The 19,167-nt window shown below is 50.4% G+C and overlaps 1 protein-coding gene across 1 annotated transcript in view; it reads right to left on the bottom strand.

Moving 5' to 3' along the window:
• Positions 1-19,167, bottom strand: part of RNF123 (ring finger protein 123) — a 42,858-nt gene that overhangs the window by 6,033 nt on the left and 17,658 nt on the right. The window contains exons 12-35 of the mRNA XM_075321698.1: positions 18,732-18,836; positions 18,506-18,631; positions 18,348-18,440; positions 18,014-18,087; positions 17,759-17,876; positions 17,545-17,644; positions 17,389-17,450; positions 17,148-17,219; positions 16,910-17,030; positions 16,725-16,826; positions 16,544-16,650; positions 16,270-16,462; positions 15,653-15,798; positions 15,474-15,557; positions 15,291-15,398; positions 14,819-14,996; positions 4,055-4,129; positions 3,893-3,980; positions 3,692-3,779; positions 3,532-3,616; positions 3,307-3,446; positions 3,015-3,203; positions 452-527; positions 292-376 (exon numbers count right to left, since the gene is read on the bottom strand). Coding sequence (XP_075177813.1) covers positions 292-376; positions 452-527; positions 3,015-3,203; positions 3,307-3,446; positions 3,532-3,616; positions 3,692-3,779; positions 3,893-3,980; positions 4,055-4,129; positions 14,819-14,996; positions 15,291-15,398; positions 15,474-15,557; positions 15,653-15,798; positions 16,270-16,462; positions 16,544-16,650; positions 16,725-16,826; positions 16,910-17,030; positions 17,148-17,219; positions 17,389-17,450; positions 17,545-17,644; positions 17,759-17,876; positions 18,014-18,087; positions 18,348-18,440; positions 18,506-18,631; positions 18,732-18,836 — 2,615 coding nt within the window. The remainder of the gene's footprint in view (positions 1-291; positions 377-451; positions 528-3,014; positions 3,204-3,306; positions 3,447-3,531; positions 3,617-3,691; positions 3,780-3,892; positions 3,981-4,054; positions 4,130-14,818; positions 14,997-15,290; positions 15,399-15,473; positions 15,558-15,652; positions 15,799-16,269; positions 16,463-16,543; positions 16,651-16,724; positions 16,827-16,909; positions 17,031-17,147; positions 17,220-17,388; positions 17,451-17,544; positions 17,645-17,758; positions 17,877-18,013; positions 18,088-18,347; positions 18,441-18,505; positions 18,632-18,731; positions 18,837-19,167) is intronic.

The raw sequence follows: 19,167 nt of genomic DNA on the forward strand, positions 1-19,167 counted from the left end.
AACGAATCCCTGGGGGTCCGCAACCGCCATCCAGGAGACACACACCAGCAACGCCCAGCATGCACTGAAAACCATAAAGGATGCTGAGGGTAGTAGTGTAGGCAAAGTCAGTGAATACAGACCCCTAGGAATATTATATTCTGCAGCCTTCACCTTCTATGACAACGGAGCAGTTGTCACAGCAGATAATGGGGCTGCAGGGCCCCCGACATTGTAAAGTGGAGGCTGCCGTCCATCATTGCATAGATAAGAAACCTCCGTACCCCTCAGGTCAAGGAGGTCAGTACTCACCCCTGAGGTTCACCATCGACCAGCAGACGTACGAGAATACCGGTCACTGCTACTAGAATTGGGTAATGGTCCACGCTCTCCAGACCTGGCAGAGAGGGAGGACACAGCATTAGTGGAGAGTGCAGGGTTAATGGGGGCTTGAGTTAGGGTCTTCACTGACCAGGTAGTCGGAGAGTGACCACTCTGTCAAACAGGTTCCTCTCGGCCGTCACTCGGTTCAAGACTTGATTCAAAAGCTGCAAAAGAATGAAAAAAACCCACTAAAATCACAAATCTAAAAGCCTCAGTGCAAAGTCAAAACCTTACACCAGGGGTTAAAAAGAATCTGTCAACAGGTTTTTGCTCCCCCATCTGACATCAGCATAATGTAGAGACAAAGACCCTGATTCCAGTGATGTGTCACTTACTGAGCTGTTTGCTGTCTTGTTGATTAAATCGATGTTTTCTCTGCTGCAGATCTAGCAGTTATACAGAGCTCATGAATATGCTGGACTACCTGCAGCACGGTAAGTAGTCCTGTAATGATAATCTACTGCTAATTAAACAGGGACTATATCAAAACTACACTAAGCAGCCCAGTAAGTGACACATTGCTGGAATCAGGATCTCTGAACCTACATTATGCTGCTCTCAAATTAGGTGGCAAAAACCTGGTGACAGATTCCCTTTAATAGGGCGAGCAGTCCTAGATAAATGGATCCTTACACCAGGATTAACGGGCCGAGAAGTCCTATGTAAACAGATCCTCACAGCAATGGTTAACAGATATAACAGTCCTACTGTAAATAATTACACCAAGGGTTAATTGGTCAAGCAGTTCTATGTAAATTAAGCTTCATCGGAGAACCATAAATTCTGCTTCATGTCAGTGAATGTAACACTATACAAACATTCTGCTGCATGTTCCAAATACAATACATAGGATCTATTTCTCCCTGTTGTCAGCCATTACTGGGGAGAGGGAATGTAGGACCAGAGACTACAATCTATTACTCTCTGTTATCAGCCATTACTGGGGAGAAGCAACTTTATGACAGGTGAGTACAATCTATTGCTCCCTGTTATCAGCTATTACTGAGGGTAGGAGAATGTAGGCGAGTACAGTCTATTACTCATTGTTATCAGCCATAATTGGGGAGAGGTGACTGTAGGACAGAAGAGTACAATCTATTGCTCTCTGTTATCAGCCATTTCTGTAGGACAGGTGACAAATTTATTTCGCCCTGTTATCAGCCATAATTAGTGAGAAGTGACTGTAGGACAGGTGATTACAATCTATTATTCCCAGTTATCAGCCATTACTGGGGAGAGGCAACTGTAGGACAGGTGACTACAGTCTATTACTCCATTTTATCAACCATTACTGTCAAGAGGTGACTGTAGGACAGGTGACTACAATCTATTACTCCCTGTTATCAGCCATTACTGAGGAGAGGCGACTGTAAAGCTGGGTTCACACATAGCGACAGCGACATCGCTGTTACGTCACCATTTTCTGTGAGGTAACAGCGACCTTGTAAGTCGCTGTTATGATCGCTGCTTAGCTGTCAAACACAGCGACGCAGCAGCGATCATAACGTCGCTACATGTACAGAGAGCAGGGAGCCGCGCACACTGCTTAGCGCTGGCTCCTTGCTCTCCTAGCTACAGTACACATAGGGTTAATTACCTGATGTGTACTGCAGCTACATGTGCAGAGAGCAGGAGCCGGCACTAGCAGCAAGAGCGGCGGAGGCTTGTAATGAAGGTAAATATCGGGTAACCAGGGAAAGGTCTTCCCTTGGTTACCCGATGTTTACCCTGGTTACAGCTTACCGCAGCTGCCAGACACCGGCTCCTGCTCCCTGCTCGCTTCATTTCGTCGCTCTCTTGCTGTCACACACAGCGATGTGTATGTCACAGCGGGAGAGTGACGACCAAAAAATGAAGCTGGACATTCAGCAACGAGCAACGACCTCACAGCAGGGGCCAGCTCGTTACTGGATGTCACACACAGCGACAGCGACGGGACGTCGCTGCAACGTCACAGAAAATGGTGACGTAGCAGCGACGTCGTTGTGTGTGACACCACCTTAAGACAGGTGACTACAATCTATTACTCGCTGTTATCAGCCATTACTGAGGAGAGGCGACTGTAAGACAGGTGACTACAATCTATTACTCCCTGTTATCAGCCATTACTGAGGAGAGGCGACTGTAAAGGTACCGTCACACAGCAAGATCGCTAGAGAGATCGCTGCTGAGTCACGGTTTCTGTGACGCAGTAGCGATCCCGTTAGCGATCTCGTTATGTGTGACATCTACCAGCGATCAGGCCCCTGCTGTGAGATCGTTAGTCGTTGCTGAATGGTCCAGGCCATTTTCTTCAAAAGGCGATGTCCTGCTAGGCAGGACCCATCGCTGTGTTTGACACTGTGTGACAGGGTCACAGTGACTGCTGAGATCGTTATACAGGTCGCTACTGTGACCTGTATTGTTCCTGCATCGATGGTAAGATCTGACTGTGTGACATCTCACCTGCGACCTCCCAGCGACTTACCTGCGATCCCTATCAGGTCGCATCGTTTTCGGGATCGCTGGTAAGTCGTTGTGTGTGACTGGGCCTTTACTCTGTGTTATCAATCATTACTGATGTGAGGCGACTGTAGGACAGGTGGGTACAATCTATTGCTCCCTGTGATCAGCCACTGCACATTGTTATGGGGGTGATATTTCCATCATACCTGAGCTAAGCGGCGGAGGAGAAGTTCTGAGGACGAGCGGCTCCAGTCTAGAAAGATATCTGGGATCAGTGTGACCGTCATCTCCAGGACCCGCAGGAGGCTGACAGACAGATCGAAGCAAGTGGCGCAAACCTTCAGCTGGCGGCTGTCCACAAAGTTCCTCTCTAACCGCTCGGCCGCCTGCTGGATCTGCGCAGAAGGGAAGAGTTAAGACACGTCGTACCAGAGGAACCGAGAAAACCAACATCTCCAGACATCACTCCCCCCGGCCTATGCGCTCCAACGTCCTCACCTCCTGAATCATCCCAATGAACTCGGAAAAGGCCCAGTTTAGTTGGTTCAGGACACTGTTCAGGAAACTGGATGCCAGTTCTGGATCCCCGCGGAGCAGCTCTGCCATGTGGCTCTGCAGCAGAGTGGATGGGCACGGCTCTACAACACACAGTGTAACATGAAAGACACCGTGCACACAGGTCAGACCAGACCCATCACACGGGGCACAGACCGGCACACGTACTCTGCAGACTCGGGAGGTTCGCATCCTCTGGTTTGGTTTTCAGCAAATGTGGAAGTCTCGTGTATCTATAACCAAAACCGCAGCCCTGGGGGAGAGAACGTGGAGGTCACACAGAGAGGAAGGGAGATTCAAACCACCCCACTCTATAAGACAGTCTCACCCTCCAGAGTCGGACTAGGATCCAGTTGGTTTGAGCCCACGGCCGCTGCTCGTACGGCGCCAGTAAGTTCTTCATCATGCTGATCTGCCTGAGATGAAGCCAGTCACTAAGGAGTACATGCAGGACCGGAGAAGGGAAAGGACCCGACTCACAGGGGGATCAACCCAAACCCGTGACCAGACCCGCCATAAACAGACTCACTGCTCCTCGGAGATCCGCTCCACAGCCCGCAGGGAGTGCGGGTAGCACACGTAGCTCGCCAGCGCCTGCATCAGGGAGTCCTTAATGTCTGATATGAGAAGTCAAAGAATTAGGGTCAGGCGGGGGAGGGGTAGCTAATCATTCGCACGCAGCGGTACTCACCTGTCCCCACAATACGTGCATCAGCAAAGTGTTTGGCTAAAATGGCTGCCAGACACGTCAGGGTGTCCTCATAACCTTCAGATAGTGAAAAAAAGACATGATGGAAACACAGAAACCAAACAATCCAGGTGAACAGCTATAGGTCTATATGAAAGGGATGGATAGGAAAATGCTCCCAGAAACTGGAGGGACCTCAACAGCCAGGAGTGCACCCACTACCCAATGTGTAAAAGCATAGAGGGGGTGGCCTACAAATAAACACTGATACCGATCCACAACCTATGCTTAATATATGGAACCGACGGAGAAGAAGGGAATTTTGTTTACTTACCGTAAATTCCTTTTCTTCTAGCTCTAATTGGGAGACCCAGACAATTGGGTGTATAGGCTATGCCTCCGGAGGCCGCACAAAGTACTACACTTAAAAGTGTTAGGCCCCTCCCCTTCTGCCAATACACTCCCCGTGCTCCCACGGGCTGCTCAGTTTTGGTGCAAAAGCAAGAAGGAGGAAAAAATAATTATAAACTGGTTTAACCTCAATCCGAAGGAAACTCGGAGAACTGAAACCATTCAACATGAACAACATGTGTACACAAAAAAAACAGGGGCGGGTGCTGGGTCTCCCAATTAGAGCTAGAAGAAAAGGAATTTACGGTAAGTAAACAAAATTCCCTTCTTTTTCGCTCTATTGGGAGACCCAGACAATTGGGACGTCCAAAAGCAGTCCCTGGGTGGGTAAAATAATACCTCGTAAGAGAGCCGTAAAACGGCCCTTTCCTACAGGTGGGCAACCGCCGCCTGAAGGACTCGCCCACCTAGGCTGGCATCCGCCGCAGCATAGGTATGCACCTGATAGTGCTTCGTGAAAGTGTGCAGGCTCGACCAGGTAGCCGCCTGACACACCTGTTGAGCCGCAGCCTGGTGCCTCAAAGCCCAGGACGCTCCCACGGCTCTGGTAGAATGGGCCTTCAGCCCTGAGGGAACCGGAAGCCCAGCCGAACGGTAAGCTTCGATAATTGGCTCCTTGATCCACCGAGCCAGGGTTGATTTGGAAGCCTGTGACCCTTTACGCTGGCCAGCGACAAGGACAAAGAGTGCATCCGAGCGGCGCAGGGGCGCCGTACGAGAAATGTAGAGTCTGAGTGCTCTCACCAGATCTAACAAATGCAAATCCTTTTCACCTTGGTGAACTGGATGAGGATAAATAGAGGGTAAGGAAATATCCTGATTGAGATGAAAGGGGGATACCACCTTAGGGAGAAACTCCGGAACCGGACGTAGAACCACCTTGTCCTGGTGAAAAACCAGAAAAGGGGCTTTGCACGGCAACGCTGCTAGCTCAGACACTCTCCGAAGTGAAGTGACTGCTACTAGAAAAACCACTTTCTGCGAAAGGCGTGAGAGAGAAATATCTCTCATTGGCTCGAATGGTGGTTTCTGAAGAACCATCAGCACCCTGTTTAGATCCCAGGGTTCTAACGGCCGCTTGTAAGGTGGAACGATGTGACAAACACCCTGCAGGAACGTGCGTACCTGTGGAAGTCTAGCTAGGCGCTTCTGGAAAAACACAGAGAGCGCTGAAACTTGTCCCTTAAGGGAACCGAGCGACAAACCCTTTTCCCGTCCAGATTGAAGGAAGGACAGAAAAGTAGGTAATGCAAATGGCCAGGGAGAAAAACCCTGAGCAGAGCACCACGACAGGAAAATTTTACACGTCCTGTGATAAATCTTGGCAGACGTTGGTTTCCTAGCCTGTCTCATAGTGGCAATGACTTCTTGAGATAACCCTGAAGACGCTAGGATCCAGGACTCAATGGCCACACAGTCAGGTTGAGGGCCGCAGAATTCAGATGGAAAAACGGCCCTTGAGACAGCAAGTCTGGTCGGTCTGGTAGTGCCCACGGATGGCCGACCGTGAGATGCCACAGATCCGGGTACCACGACCTCCTCGGCCAGTCTGGAGCGACGAGGATGGCGCGGCGGCAGTCGGCCCTGATCTTGCGTAACACTCTGGGCAACAGTGCCAGCGGAGGAAACACATAAGGGAGCTGAAACTGCGACCAATCCTGAACTAAGGCGTCTGCCGCCAGAGCTCTGGGATCTTGAGACCGTGCCATGAACGTTGGTACCTTGTTGTTGTGCCGGGACGCCATGAGGTCGACGTCCGGCACCCCCCAGCGGCAACAGATCTCCTGAAACACGTCCGGGTGAAGGGACCATTCCCCTGCGTCCATGCCCTGGCGACTGAGATAATCTGCTTCCCAGTTTTCCACGCCTGGGATGTGAACTGCGGATATGGTGGAGGCCGTGGCTTCCACCCACATCAAAATCCGCCGGACTTCCTGGAAGGCTTGTCGACTGCGTGTGCCGCCTTGGTGGTTGATGTATGCCACCGCTGTAGAATTGTCCGACTGAATTCGGATCTGCTTGCCTTCCAGCCACTGCTGGAACGCTTTCAGGGCAAGATACACTGCCCGAATTTCCAGAACATTGATCTGAAGCGAGGACTCTTGCCGGGTCCACGTACCCTGAGTCCTGTGGTGGAGAAAAAAACGCTCCCCACCCTGACAGACTTGCGTCCGTCGTGACTACTTCCCAGGATGGGGGTAGGAAGGATTTCCCCTTCGACAATGAAGTGGGAAGAAGCCACCACCGAAGGGAAGCTTTGGTAGCCTGAGAGAGGGAGACGGTCCTGTCGAGGGACGTCGGCTTCCTGTCCCATTTGCGTAGGATGTCCCATTGAAGAGGACGCAGGTGAAACTGCACGAAAGGGACTGCTTCCATTGCTGCCACCATCTTCCCCAGGAAGTGCATGAGGCGCCTCAAGGGGTGTGACTGGCCTTGAAGGAGAGATTGTACCCCTGTCTGTAGTGACCGCTGCTTGATCAGCGGAAGCTTCACTATCGCTGAGAGGGTATGAAACTCCATGCCAAGGTATGTGAGCGATTGGGCCGGTGTCAGATTTGACTTTGGAAAATTGATGATCCACCCGAAACTCTGGAGAGTCTCCAGTGTAGCGTCGAGGCTGTGTTGGCATGCCTCTAGAGAGGGTGCCTTGATCAACAGATCGTCCAAGTACGGGATCACCGAGTGACCCTGAGAATGGAGGACCGCTACTACAGTAGCCATAACCTTGGTGAAAACCCGTGGGGCTGTTGCCAGGCCGAATGGCAGTGCCACGAACTGCAGGTGTTCGTTTCCTATGGCGAAGCGCAAGAAGCGCTGGTGCTCTGGGGCAATCGGAACGTGGAGATAAGCATCTTTGATATCGATCGATGCAAGGAAATCTCCTTGGGACATTGAGGCGATGACGGAGCGAAGGGATTCCATCCGGAACCGCCTGGTCTTTACGTGTTTGTTGAGAAGTTTCAGGTCTAGGACAGGACGGAAAGACCCGTCCTTCTTTGGGACCACAAACAAGTTGGAGTAAAAACCGTGGCCCTGTTGATGAAGAGGAACAGGGACCACCACTCCTTCTGCCTTCAGAGTGCCCAGCGCCTGCAGAAGAGCCTCGGCTCTCTCGTGAGGCGGAGAAGACCTGAAGAATCGAGTCGGGGGACGAGAGATGAACTCTATCTTGTAACCGTGAGACAGAATGTCTCTCACCCAGCGGTCTTTTATTTGTGGCAGCCAGGTGTCGCAAAAGCGGGAGAGCCTGCCACCGACCGAGGATGCTACTAGAGGAGGTAGAAGTCATGAGGCAGCCGCTTTGTTAGCGGTGCTCCCAATGGCCTTTTTAGGACGTGACTTAGACCGCCATGCATCAGAGTTCCTTTGTTCTTTCTGAGACCTTTTGGACGAGGAGAATTGGGACCTGCCCGCGCCCCGAAAGGACCGAAACCTCGACTGCCCTCTCCTCTGTTGGGAGAGGTTCTGCTTGGGCTGGGGTAAGGATGTATCCTTTCCCTTGGATTGTTTGATGATTTCAACCAGGCGCTCGCCAAAGAGCCTGTCGCCAGAAATTGGCAAACCGGTTAAACGCTTTTTTGGAAGCGGAATCTGCCTTCCACTCCCGTAGCCACAAGGCCCTGCGGACTACTACCGAATTGGCGGTCGCAACTGCCGTACGGCTCACAGAGTCCAGGACAGCATTCATAGCGTAAGACGCAATTGCCGAGGTCTGGGAGGTAATGGAAGCCACTTGTGGCGCGGCCGCTTCAATTTTCGCTTGACCTGCTGATATAGCTTGTAGCGCCCATACGGCTGCGAATGCTGGGGCAAAAGAAGCTCCGATAGCTTCATAGATGGATTTCATCCAGAGCTCCATCTGCCTGTCAGTGGCATCTTTAAGCGAGGCCCCATCTTCCACTGCAAGTATGGATCTAGCCGCCAGTCTGGAGATTGGAGGATCCACTTTGGGACATTGAATCCAACCTTTAACCACTTCCGGGGGAAAAGGATAACGTGTATCCTTAAGGCGCTTAGAGAAACGCTTATCCGGACAAGCATGGTGATTCTGGATTGCCTCTCTGAAATCAGAGTGGTCTAGAAACATACTCTGTGTACGCTTGGGGAACCTGAAGCGAAATTTCTCCTGCTGAGAATCTGACTCCTCCGCCGGAGGGGCTGAGGGAAGAATATCCAGCAACTGATGAATGGATGCAATAAGATCATTCACTATGGCGTCCCCGTCTGGAGAATTAAGATTGAGAGCGCTCCCAGGATCAGAATCCTGATCAGCTGTTTCCGCATCATCAACCAGAGAATCCCCCCGCTGAGACCCTAAACAATATGATGTCGAGGGAAATTCTAAGCGGGCTCGCTTAGACGATCTGGGGCTAGGTTCTAAGTCCGAACCCTCCGTCTGGGATGTATGAGATACCCCGTGAGGACATTGTTGGTCCAACTGAGGGGGGTCAGGGAACAATGATTCAACAGAGTCCCTTTGCTGAGATACCGGCCTGGACTGCAAGGCTTCTAGTATCTTAGCCATAGTCTCAGAGAGTTGATCCTTAAAGGCTGCAAACTCAGTCCCCGTCACCTGGACAGTGTCAACAGGTGGCTCCCCCTGGGCCCCTCTTAGCAGAGGATCCGGCTGAGGAAGTGTCACAGGGGTCGAACACTGTACACAATGAGGGTCAGTGGAACCTGCCTGTAGCTGGGTCTTACATGCGGCGCAGGCAACATAATAAGCCTGTGTTTTGGCACCCCTGCCGTTTATGGGCGCCATGCTATAGTTTTCCCTGAGTAACACAATAGGGTATATAGCCAGAAAGAACTGTGCTCATACAGTGTAAATTATATACAGTACACAAACAATGTACCCATACAATACAGCACCATGGGGCTAGCACCACATGTGCTGTTTACCAGCCGCCTAAGCGGTTGTGAGGCCACCAGAGACCGTGTCTGGGTCTCCCATGAATATGTCCCTCTCTGCAGCGTCGGTGGAGCTGACAGGAATGGCTGCGGCGTCCTGACGAGCTGAGGAAGCTGTGGGCGTGGCCTAGAAAGAGCGCGAAACGGGCGCTCATACTGTGTACAGTGAGGGGAGTGGAGCATGTAAATCATACTCCAGCCCTCATTGCTGCTCGCTCCGTGCAGCGTCCCGCCCTTCCCCTGCCTGTCAGGGCTGAGGGCGGGAGAAAAAAAGGGAAACTAGGCCGCAATGAAGCCGGGGACTGTAGTAATAAACGCGGCCGCCGTAAAAGCGCGGTCGCGTGAAAGTCCCCGGCGAACTACAAGTCCCAGCCGCGCCGCAGTGTCCCGTGGCAACGGCGGTCAGTGCGGTAGCCCTTACATATAAACACACTCAGCGACGCTGAGTGTGTAATGGCACATATAGACCCGGTCAGCGCCGCGGTCCCCGGTGCACTAGCACACCCAGCAAAGCTGAGGTGATGCCGTGCGCGGTCCCCATAGGGATACAGAGTACCTTTAAGATGCAGGGCCATGTCCCTGAACGGTATCGGCTCCTATCCATCAGGCTCCACAGGAGTTGTGGATGAAGCCCGGTCTCAGTGCCTGGAGACCGATAAGATCCCACTTCACCCAGAGCCCTAAGGGGGATGGGGAAGGAAAAACAGCATGTGGGCTCCAGCCGCCGTACCCGCAATGGATACCTCAACCTTAACAACACCGCCGACAAAAGTGGGGTGAGAAGGGAGCATGCTGGGGGCCCTATATGGGCCCACTTTTCTTCCATCCGACCTAGTCAGCAGCTGCTGCTGACTAATCTGTGGAGCTGTGCTGTGCGTGTCTGACCTCCTTCGCACAAAGCAAAAAACTGAGCAGCCCGTGGGAGCACGGGGGGTGTATTGGCAGAAGGGGAGGGGCCTAACACTTTTAAGTGTAGTACTTTGTGCGGCCTCCGGAGGCATAGCCTATACACCCAATTGTCTGGGTCTCCCAATAGAGCGAAAAAGAAACAGGCGTACAGCACTACTATTATACTTCAGAGCTGCACTCACTATTCTGCTGCTGCACTCACTGTGTACATACATTACTTATCCTGCACTGATCCTGAGAGTCTGTATTATACTCCACAGCTGCACTCACTATTCTGTTGGTGCAATCTTTGTGTACATACATTACATTACTTGTTCTGTGTTATACTCCAGAGCTGCAATCAGTGACTGCACCAACTGCACCAGCAGAATAGTGTGTATATACAGTACAGACCAAAAGTTTGGACACACCTTCTCATTCAAAGAGTTTTCTTTATTTTCATGACTCTGAAAATTGTAGATTCACATTGAAGGCATCAGAACTATGAATTAACACATGTGGAATGAAATACTGAAAAAAGTGTGAAACAACTGAAAATATGTCTTATATTCTAGGTTCTGCAAAGTAGCCACCTTTTGCTTTGATTACTACTTTGCACACTCTTGGCATTCTCTTGATGAGCTTCAAGAGGTAGTCACCGGAAATGGTTTTCGCTTCACAGGTGTGCCCTGTCAGGTTTAATAAGTGGGGTTTCTTGCCTTATAAATGGGGTTGGGACCATCAGTTGTGTTGTGCAGAGGTCTGGTGGATACACAGCTGATAGTCCTACTGAATAGACTGTTAGAATTTGTATTATGGCAAGAAAAAAGCAGCTAAGTAAAGAAAAATGAGTGGCCATCATTACTTTAAGAAATAAAGGTCAGTCAACCCAAAAAATTGTGAAAACTTTGAAAGTGTCCCCAAGTGCAGTGGCAAAAACCATCAAATGCTACAAAGAAACTGGCTGACATGAGGACCGCCCCAGGAAAGGAAGACCAAGAGTCACCTCTGCTGCGGAGGATAAGTTTATCTGAGTCACCAGCCTGAGAAATTGCAGGTTAACAGCAGCTCAGATTAGAGACCAGGTCAATGCCACACAGAGTTCTAGCAGCAGACACATCTCTAGGACAACTGTTAAGAAGAGACTTTGTGCAGCAGGCTTTCATGGTAAAATAGCTGCTAGGAAACCACTGCTAAGGACAGGCAACAAGCAGAAGAGACTTGTTTGGGCTAAAGAACACAAGGAATGGACATTAGACCAGTGGAAATCTGTGCTTTGGTCTGATGAGTCCAAATTTGAGATTTTTGGATCCAACCACCGTGTCTTTGTGCGACGCTGAAAAGGTGAACGGATGGACTCTACATGCCTGGTTCCCACCGTGAAGCATGGAGGAAGAGGTGTGACGGTGTAGGCGTGCTTTGCTGGTGACACTGTTGGGGATTTATTCAAAATTGAAGGCATACTGAACCGGCATGGCTACCACAGCATCTTGCAGCGGCATGCTATTCCATCCGGTTTGCGTTTAGTTGGACCATCATATATTTTTCAACAGGACAATGACCCCAAACACAGCTCCAGGCTGTGTAAGGGCTATTTGACTAAGGCCTCTGCCACACTCACGTGAAATTCACGCACGTGCCGAGAGACATGTATTTCCCCTGCGTGTTGCGTGCAGGCAAGTACGTGTCTCTGGTACGTGCGGGCCACGTGTGTTCTACGTGTGCTATCCGCAATAGCACACGTAGAATCGGTAATTTACATACTCACCTGGTCCTTCCTGCTGTCCGCGCTGCTGTCCGTGGTGCTGATCCTCGGTCTCCAGCCCTCCCGTCTCCCCGCTGCTGCTGCTGCCAGGCAGTGAAGTGAATATTAAATGAGAATAATGAGCGGCGGTCGGCAGCAAGAGGCAGCAGCGGCAGAAACAGGAGGGATGGAGAATGTGAGTTAAGGTTTTGGTTTTTTTTTCACTGACACGTGTGTGTTCTCCAGTGCGTGTCACACGGGACCGCATCCACACTACACCCGTGTGGTACGGGTGCGGGCCGTGTGACACCCGTGCTGCGGGAGAAAACACTGACATGTCAGCGCTTTGAAAAACGCACACACATACAAACGCACACGGACACACGTTCCGTATGGTTTTACGTGTGTGTGCCTGCTACAATAGGGTCGCATTGCTTAACGTGTCTCCGTGCCGCCGGTACGTGTAAAAAATGACAAACACGTGCCGGCGGCACGGATGTGTGTCGCAGGCCTAATAAGGAGAGTGATGGGGTGCTATGCCAGAGGACCTGGCCTCCACAGTCACCAGACCTGAACCCAATCGAGATGATTTGGGGTGAGCTGGACCGCAGAGTGAAGGCAAAAGGGCCAACAAGTGCTAAGCATCTCTGGGAACTCCTTCAAGACTGTTGGAAAACCATTTCCGGTGACTACCTCTTGAAGCTCATCAAGAGAATGCCAAGAGTGTGCAAAGCAGTAATCAAAGCAAAAGGTGGCTACTTTGAAGAACCTAGAATATAAGACATATTTTCAGTTGTTTCACACTTTTTAGTTAAGTATTTCATTCCACATGTGTTAATTCATAGTTCTGATGCCTTCAATGTGAATCTACAATTTTCAGAGTCATGAAAATAAAGAAAACTCTTTGAATGAGAAGGTGTGTCCAAACGTTTGGTCTGTACTTACTGTACATTACATTACTTATCCTGTACTGATCCTGTGTTACATCCTCTATCATACTACATAGCTGTACTCACTATTCTGCTGGTGCAGTCACTGTGTACAGTGGCATGCACAAGTTTGGGCACCCCTGGTCAAAATTACTGTTATTGTGAACAGTTAAGCAAGGTGAAGATAAAATGATTTCTAAAAAGGAAAAAAATAAAGAGGACACATTTCCTTTCTATTTTAGACAACAACAAAAAAATATTTAAAAAATTACAAAAAAAGAAAAATGGGAAGATGCAAAAGTTTGGGCACCCTTAGAGATTTGTGTGCTCAGATAACTTTGATCAAGGTTTCAGACCTTAATTATCCTGTTAAGGTTATGGCTTGTTCACTATCATCGTTAGGAAAGGCCAGGTGATGGAAACTGCATCTTTATAAAAGCCCAGCCTCCTCTAATTTTGAGACAAAAAACAGCAGCCATGGGTTCTTCTAAGCAGCTGCCTAGCACTCTGAAAATGATGAATTTCCACAAAGCAGCAGAAGGCAATAAGGAGATAGCAAAGCGTTTTCAAGTTGCTATTTCCTCAGTTAGAAATGTAATTAAGAAATGGTGGTTACCAGGAATAGTGGAGGTCAAGATAAGGTCTGGAAGAGCAAGCAAAATTTCTGTGAGAGCTGCTGGTAGGATTGATAGAGAGGCAAATCAGAACCCCCGCCTGACTGCAAAAGACCTTCAGGAAAATTTAGCAGACTCTGTAGTTGTGGTACCTTGTTTTACTGTTAAGAGACACCTGCACAAATATGACCTTCATGGGACAGTCATCAAAAGAAAACCTCTCCTGTGTCCTCACCATAAAATTCAGGGTCAGAAGTATGCAAAAGAACATCTAAACAGGCCTGATGCATTTTGGAAACAAGTCCTGTGAACCGATAAGGTTACAATAGAACTCTCTGGCCGCAATGATCAAAAGGTATGTGTGGAGAAAAAAGGGCACAGAATTTCAGAAAAAGAACATCTCGCCAACCATAATGTATGAGGGTGGCTCAGTCATGCTTTGGGGTTGTGTTGCAACCAATGGCAAGAGGAACATTTCACAGGTAGAGGGAAGAACGGATTCAATGAAAATTCAATTAAATTCTTGATGCAAACATATCATCTGTGAAAAAGCTGAAGCTGAAAGGAGGAGAAAAAGAAGGAGAAAAAGGAGAAAAAAAAAAAAAAAAAGAGGATGGCTTCTACAAATGGATAATGATCCTAAGCACAAGGCAAAATCCACAAGAGATGGATTTAAAAGGCGCACGCTGAAGGTTTTACAATGGCTCTTGATCTGAAAATGATTGAAAATCATGTTAGATCTCAAAAGAGCAGTGTATGCAAGACGAGCCAGGAATCTCACAGAACTGGAAGACGTCTACAAGGAAGAATGGATGAAAGACTCTTGGCTGCTACAAAAAGCATTTACAAGTGATACTTGCAAAATGGTGTTACTAGGTACCAACCATGCAGGGTCCCCAAACCTTTGCATCGGCCAATTTTCCTTTTTTGTTAATTTTAAAATGTAAAAGATTTTTTTTGTGCCTAAAATACAAAGAAAATGCGTCATTTTTAACTTTATGCCTTTTAAAGATCAGTTCATCTTCAACTTGTATAATGGTTTACAATAACAGTAATTTTGACCAGGGGTGCCCAAACATTTGCATGCCACTGTACATACATTACGTTACCTATCCCAAGCTACATCCTGTATTATACTCCAGAGCTGCACTCACTATTCTGCTGCTGGAATCACTTTGTACATACATTACATTACTTATCCTGTACTGATCGTGAGTCAACTGTTGTATAATACTCCAGAGCTGCACTCACTATTCTGCTGCATACATACCAGGAAGCTCCTCCATGCTGCTGACAGGGCTAAAGTAATTCTTCAGGGAGTTGTAGCTGTTCATGGCAACATTCAGGTAGAACTCTGGCATAAAGGAGAAGAGGGATCCGGTGCGGTCGGAGTGCTGGATGCTCCGCAGACAGACCTGCAGTAACCAGTAAATATCCTGCATCTTCTCCTGGGGGTGGAGGACATGGATCAGTGAAAATAATAGCAGAGAGACATTGGGGATGGTGAATACAGGCAGAGCGGTGACTGGACACATTGGTTTTCTATTGCCCATCTGCTCACGTGCTGTCTCCCCTTCCCGTGAATGATGAGAGGGTCTCAGGCCCGGCCCCTCAGCAGATCGGTATATTGTGCCCCTTTGCTCTAATGTCAATGTGTGATACACCCTGGGAATAGTCAGACGTAGCTGGTGGGATCAGGGAGGATAACCCAGGGGTGGGGTGCACATTGTGGGGGCTGGTACCTTGGAGTAGATGGTGACGTTGATCCAGGCCAGCCGCCGGCTTAGGTGGTTAAGCTTCTCCAGGAAGACTTGCTGGCTCTTTATTAGCTCCTCCAGTATGTCCGGCCTCTGCTCAGACCACATAGCATTAGAAATGGCAGCGGTGCCTCCCTACAGACACAGCCGAGAGCGGCCTCTACTCACCCTCTGGGGGCAGCGCTTTATCTTCTCTTCTGTGTCTTTAAGGGCCAAAGCATATTCATTCACATCATCTGAGACCCCGACCATCTGGAAGAAAACACGATGTAGAGAACAATGGATGGGATGTGCTTGTGGTGGAACGGGCAGTGGACGGGATATGCACATTGTGGGACGGAGCTCACCTTCCCCAGCTGCTGGTGCACGCTCAGATTATACATCATTACTGCTCCATCTAGGATCTCCAACAGTGAATTCTCAGTGATGGGCAGTTCAACCTCTTCCGGGGGTCTTCCTAGCAGCAGGCCATCATTCCCATGATGCCCTTCAACTAAAAAGGAAGAAAACATGGCTACCTTTACTGTCAGCAGTGATATAATCCCCAACTCTACGGCCGGCGCCGCATATCATCCTACCATATGGTATGGCTAGCGGGTTTTCCTCTGAAAAATCCTCCTAATGTCAGCCTCAGACCTCCAATATATTTCCAGGGGGCTTATAGACATGAGTTGAGGGGCAAAGTTCTAAAACGTCCAGCAGCAGGTGAGCCAGATCCCCCTGTCCCAGACCCCCCTGCCGCAGTGGAGCCAGACCCCCCTGCCCCAGTGGAGCCAGACCCACCCTGCCCCAGAGGAGCCAGATTCCCCCCCCCCCCCTTCCCCAGTGGAGCCAGACCCACCCTGCCGCAAAGGAGCCAGACCCCCCCCCTGCCCCAGTGAAGCAAGACCCCCCTCCCCTGCCCCAGTGAAGCCAGATTTCCCCCCATAACAGAGGTGCCAAATTGCATAGCATCATCACTTACTATCGTCTTCAGTTCGCTGCTCAACACTCAGGCTCCGCACTTTCACTTTTTCCAGGGCCCCCAGGGGGCGGCGTGGGTTCATCAGACTAACCGCAGCAGTGCTCAGGAAGCGATTAGCTCTACCCAGGGTTGGGGAACTCAGCCAGCTTGGCCTGGCCAGTGCTCCCCCAATGGCCAGAGCTGCTGAGGTCCGCTGAATAGAGAGGGGGCAGAGTCAGTGTGGATGGCTGAGACGGACATGCTGTGCCCTCAGCTATATAAGCCCCTCACCCACCTGGGCCGTGGTGCTGGCAGACTCATCCTCTTCCTCCAGGTCATCCATAGTGACGGCCTGTAACTCCGACGGGTCGATGACTATATTGGCTTTGGATGCGAGGTCATCTGGGAAGGAAACATAAGCCCATCAGGACCACCGCACCTCCCATCCCCCCTTCTGCCCCGTCCTGAGCTCTAACCTTTCAACATCTTCCGTAGATGAGAGAGAAGCCCCCCGAGCCTCTGCAGATCGAAGTAATCCACCTTCCCATTGTAGAAGAGCTGGGGTGGCACATAGGCATCTGGGGCACAGAGCAAAATCAGGACACAAAAAAAGAACAAACCGACCCCAAAACCAAAAGGAGCCCCACAAGTCTCACCGCACCATCACTGCAGAGCGCCGATGGACTTCGGGCCTGGAACTCGTCCCAGCAGCACCGCAGAGCAGTCACCAGGCGATGCAGAAAGCAAACCATGTACTCCGGGGGGCACAGCACGGTCGGGTTCTGAGGGAAAGATGGTAATGAGAAGAAAGTGCCCCAAGAACTCCCCCCATCAGGCAGGGTAAGACATGCAGACATCACCCACTGATGATGGACAGACAAGACATCTCTGGAGCTCACCCCACGGTTACTTGCGTTCTCCTGTAGAAACTTCCTAAACTTATTAAGGAAAATATAACGAGACGCTTCACCCTGTGGAGAGAGACCTTCAGTGTCATAAGTATAGGGGAGGGGTGTCAGGAGGGCATAGATATGGAGGTGGCCCAAGGGCACAGATATGGGAAGGAGGGGTCAAGAAGACACAGATATGGGAGGGGGGGGGGGGGTACAGATATAAGACCTCGTGCACAGTCACACTCACTGCTCCTTTGTCCTTGTTGTTCAGCAGGAGTCTCAGGATTTGCACCTGGAGCTCTTCCACCACTGAAAGCAGTAATAGAAATCAGTGTCCCCGGGCACATATCAATGTCCCCCGGGCACATATCAATGTCCCCGGACATCTCTGCAGTTCGGGTACCTTCTATGCGCTTCTTCAGCCTGGTGCAGCCCCGCTCATACGCTCGCCTCCGCAGCCGTTCCTCGCCGCTCTCCTCCGTTGGTTCCTTTATTTCTTTTCCCTTAAAAAGTGACAAGAATTTCCATGAATGCCAACAATCTGTGGCACAACTCTCCGAAAACTCCACACAAGCACAAACAACCCTAGTTTTCTCCATTATCGTGGCTCCTCTCACCTCCTTGTTGAAGCGGTGGGGCCACCAGGTGGTGGGGATGAGCTCCTGCAGTCCGGCCTCCTCCACCCGCAGTGGGCTCTTAATGAAAAAGAAGACGACCGATCGCAGAACATCAAATCTATGACACCTGCTAAGGAAAAACCAATATGGCGGACAGCGGAGAACACGCAGATGCACACAGAGCTCGCCCATGCTGCACCGTGGCTCTGTAGATCCCGGGCCCTCGGCGCACATATTACACTGGCCTCAGGATACAGGACATTGCTCAGCAGATATTTGCGGGACTTCTCGTGCCGGAGGATGGCGATGGTCAGACGCAGGTAGTGGATCTGAGGATACAAGGTGCTGGTTGTCACAAGGGAGGACAGGCACACGATTGAAGTTGGCCCCAAATGCTGTAAAATACTTAAAATAACACACAGCAGCCTCCCCAGCTATCCAAGGTTGGGCCCACCAGCCAATGACTTAAGTGATCAGCTGCTGCGGTGATGCGAACTGCCAATGTAACATCACTGCTACAGTCAAAACAGTGAGCCTTTATGATCCTGTAAAAGGAAAACCTCTTTAACCTATTGTGTACGGGACGTACCTGTAGCCCCAGATCGGGTACTATAGGAGAGAAGCGATAGGCGCGGAGCAGTGACATCATCAGCTGCTTCAGAAACTCGTGGATTTCATAGTCCTGCCAGAACATTAGAGGTTAAAGAGCATCCTCTGCTCTCCCGCCACTAGAGGGCGTACACCTACCTCCATAAGAAGCCACATGAGGTCCAGGAGATGCTGGATGAGGGGGTGTTCTCCCACCGCGCCGCCGCCCTCTAGAATTCCCAGAAGGAAGTTCATGAGGACGTCCTCTACCAGATACACCTTACACTATGGAGAAAGCGAGGACAGATGATGCCCGGGAGCTCATAGAACAGAATTGCCACCTAAGAGGATAATGCGATGGCCCCCGTGGACCAAGTGCACTTACCATCAATGGAGCAAAGTGGTTGAATATGTGCGCCAGTGTGATGAGGGAGGTGGGCTCTCCCTGCAGCTGCCACATTGCGGGTTCCATGTCCATCAATCGTCCCTCCTGTCAGGAAAATGGTAGTAGATTAGACCCTAGAAAGCACTATGAGGCCAGTGGGGTGGCCCAGAAGTTAGGGTGGAGATCGGGTAGTAGCTCAGCAGTCATGACGGTGGCCGAGCGGTTAGAGCAGAGAACAGGGTGCGGCTCAGAAGTCAGGGCAAAGATCAGGACACTGGCTGAGCGGTCAGGGCAGAGATCAGGGTGGCGGCTCAGAGGTCGGGGCAGAGATCAAGGTGGTGGCTGAGCGGCGAGAACAGAGATCAGGTCAGTGGCTGAGCGGTCAGGGTAAAGATCAGGGTGGTGGCTCAGAGATCAGAGCAGAGATAAGGGCGGT

The sequence above is a fragment of the Anomaloglossus baeobatrachus genome, chromosome 8 (assembly GCF_048569485.1).
Source record: "Anomaloglossus baeobatrachus isolate aAnoBae1 chromosome 8, aAnoBae1.hap1, whole genome shotgun sequence".
Taxonomy (NCBI): Eukaryota; Metazoa; Chordata; class Amphibia; order Anura; family Aromobatidae; genus Anomaloglossus; species Anomaloglossus baeobatrachus.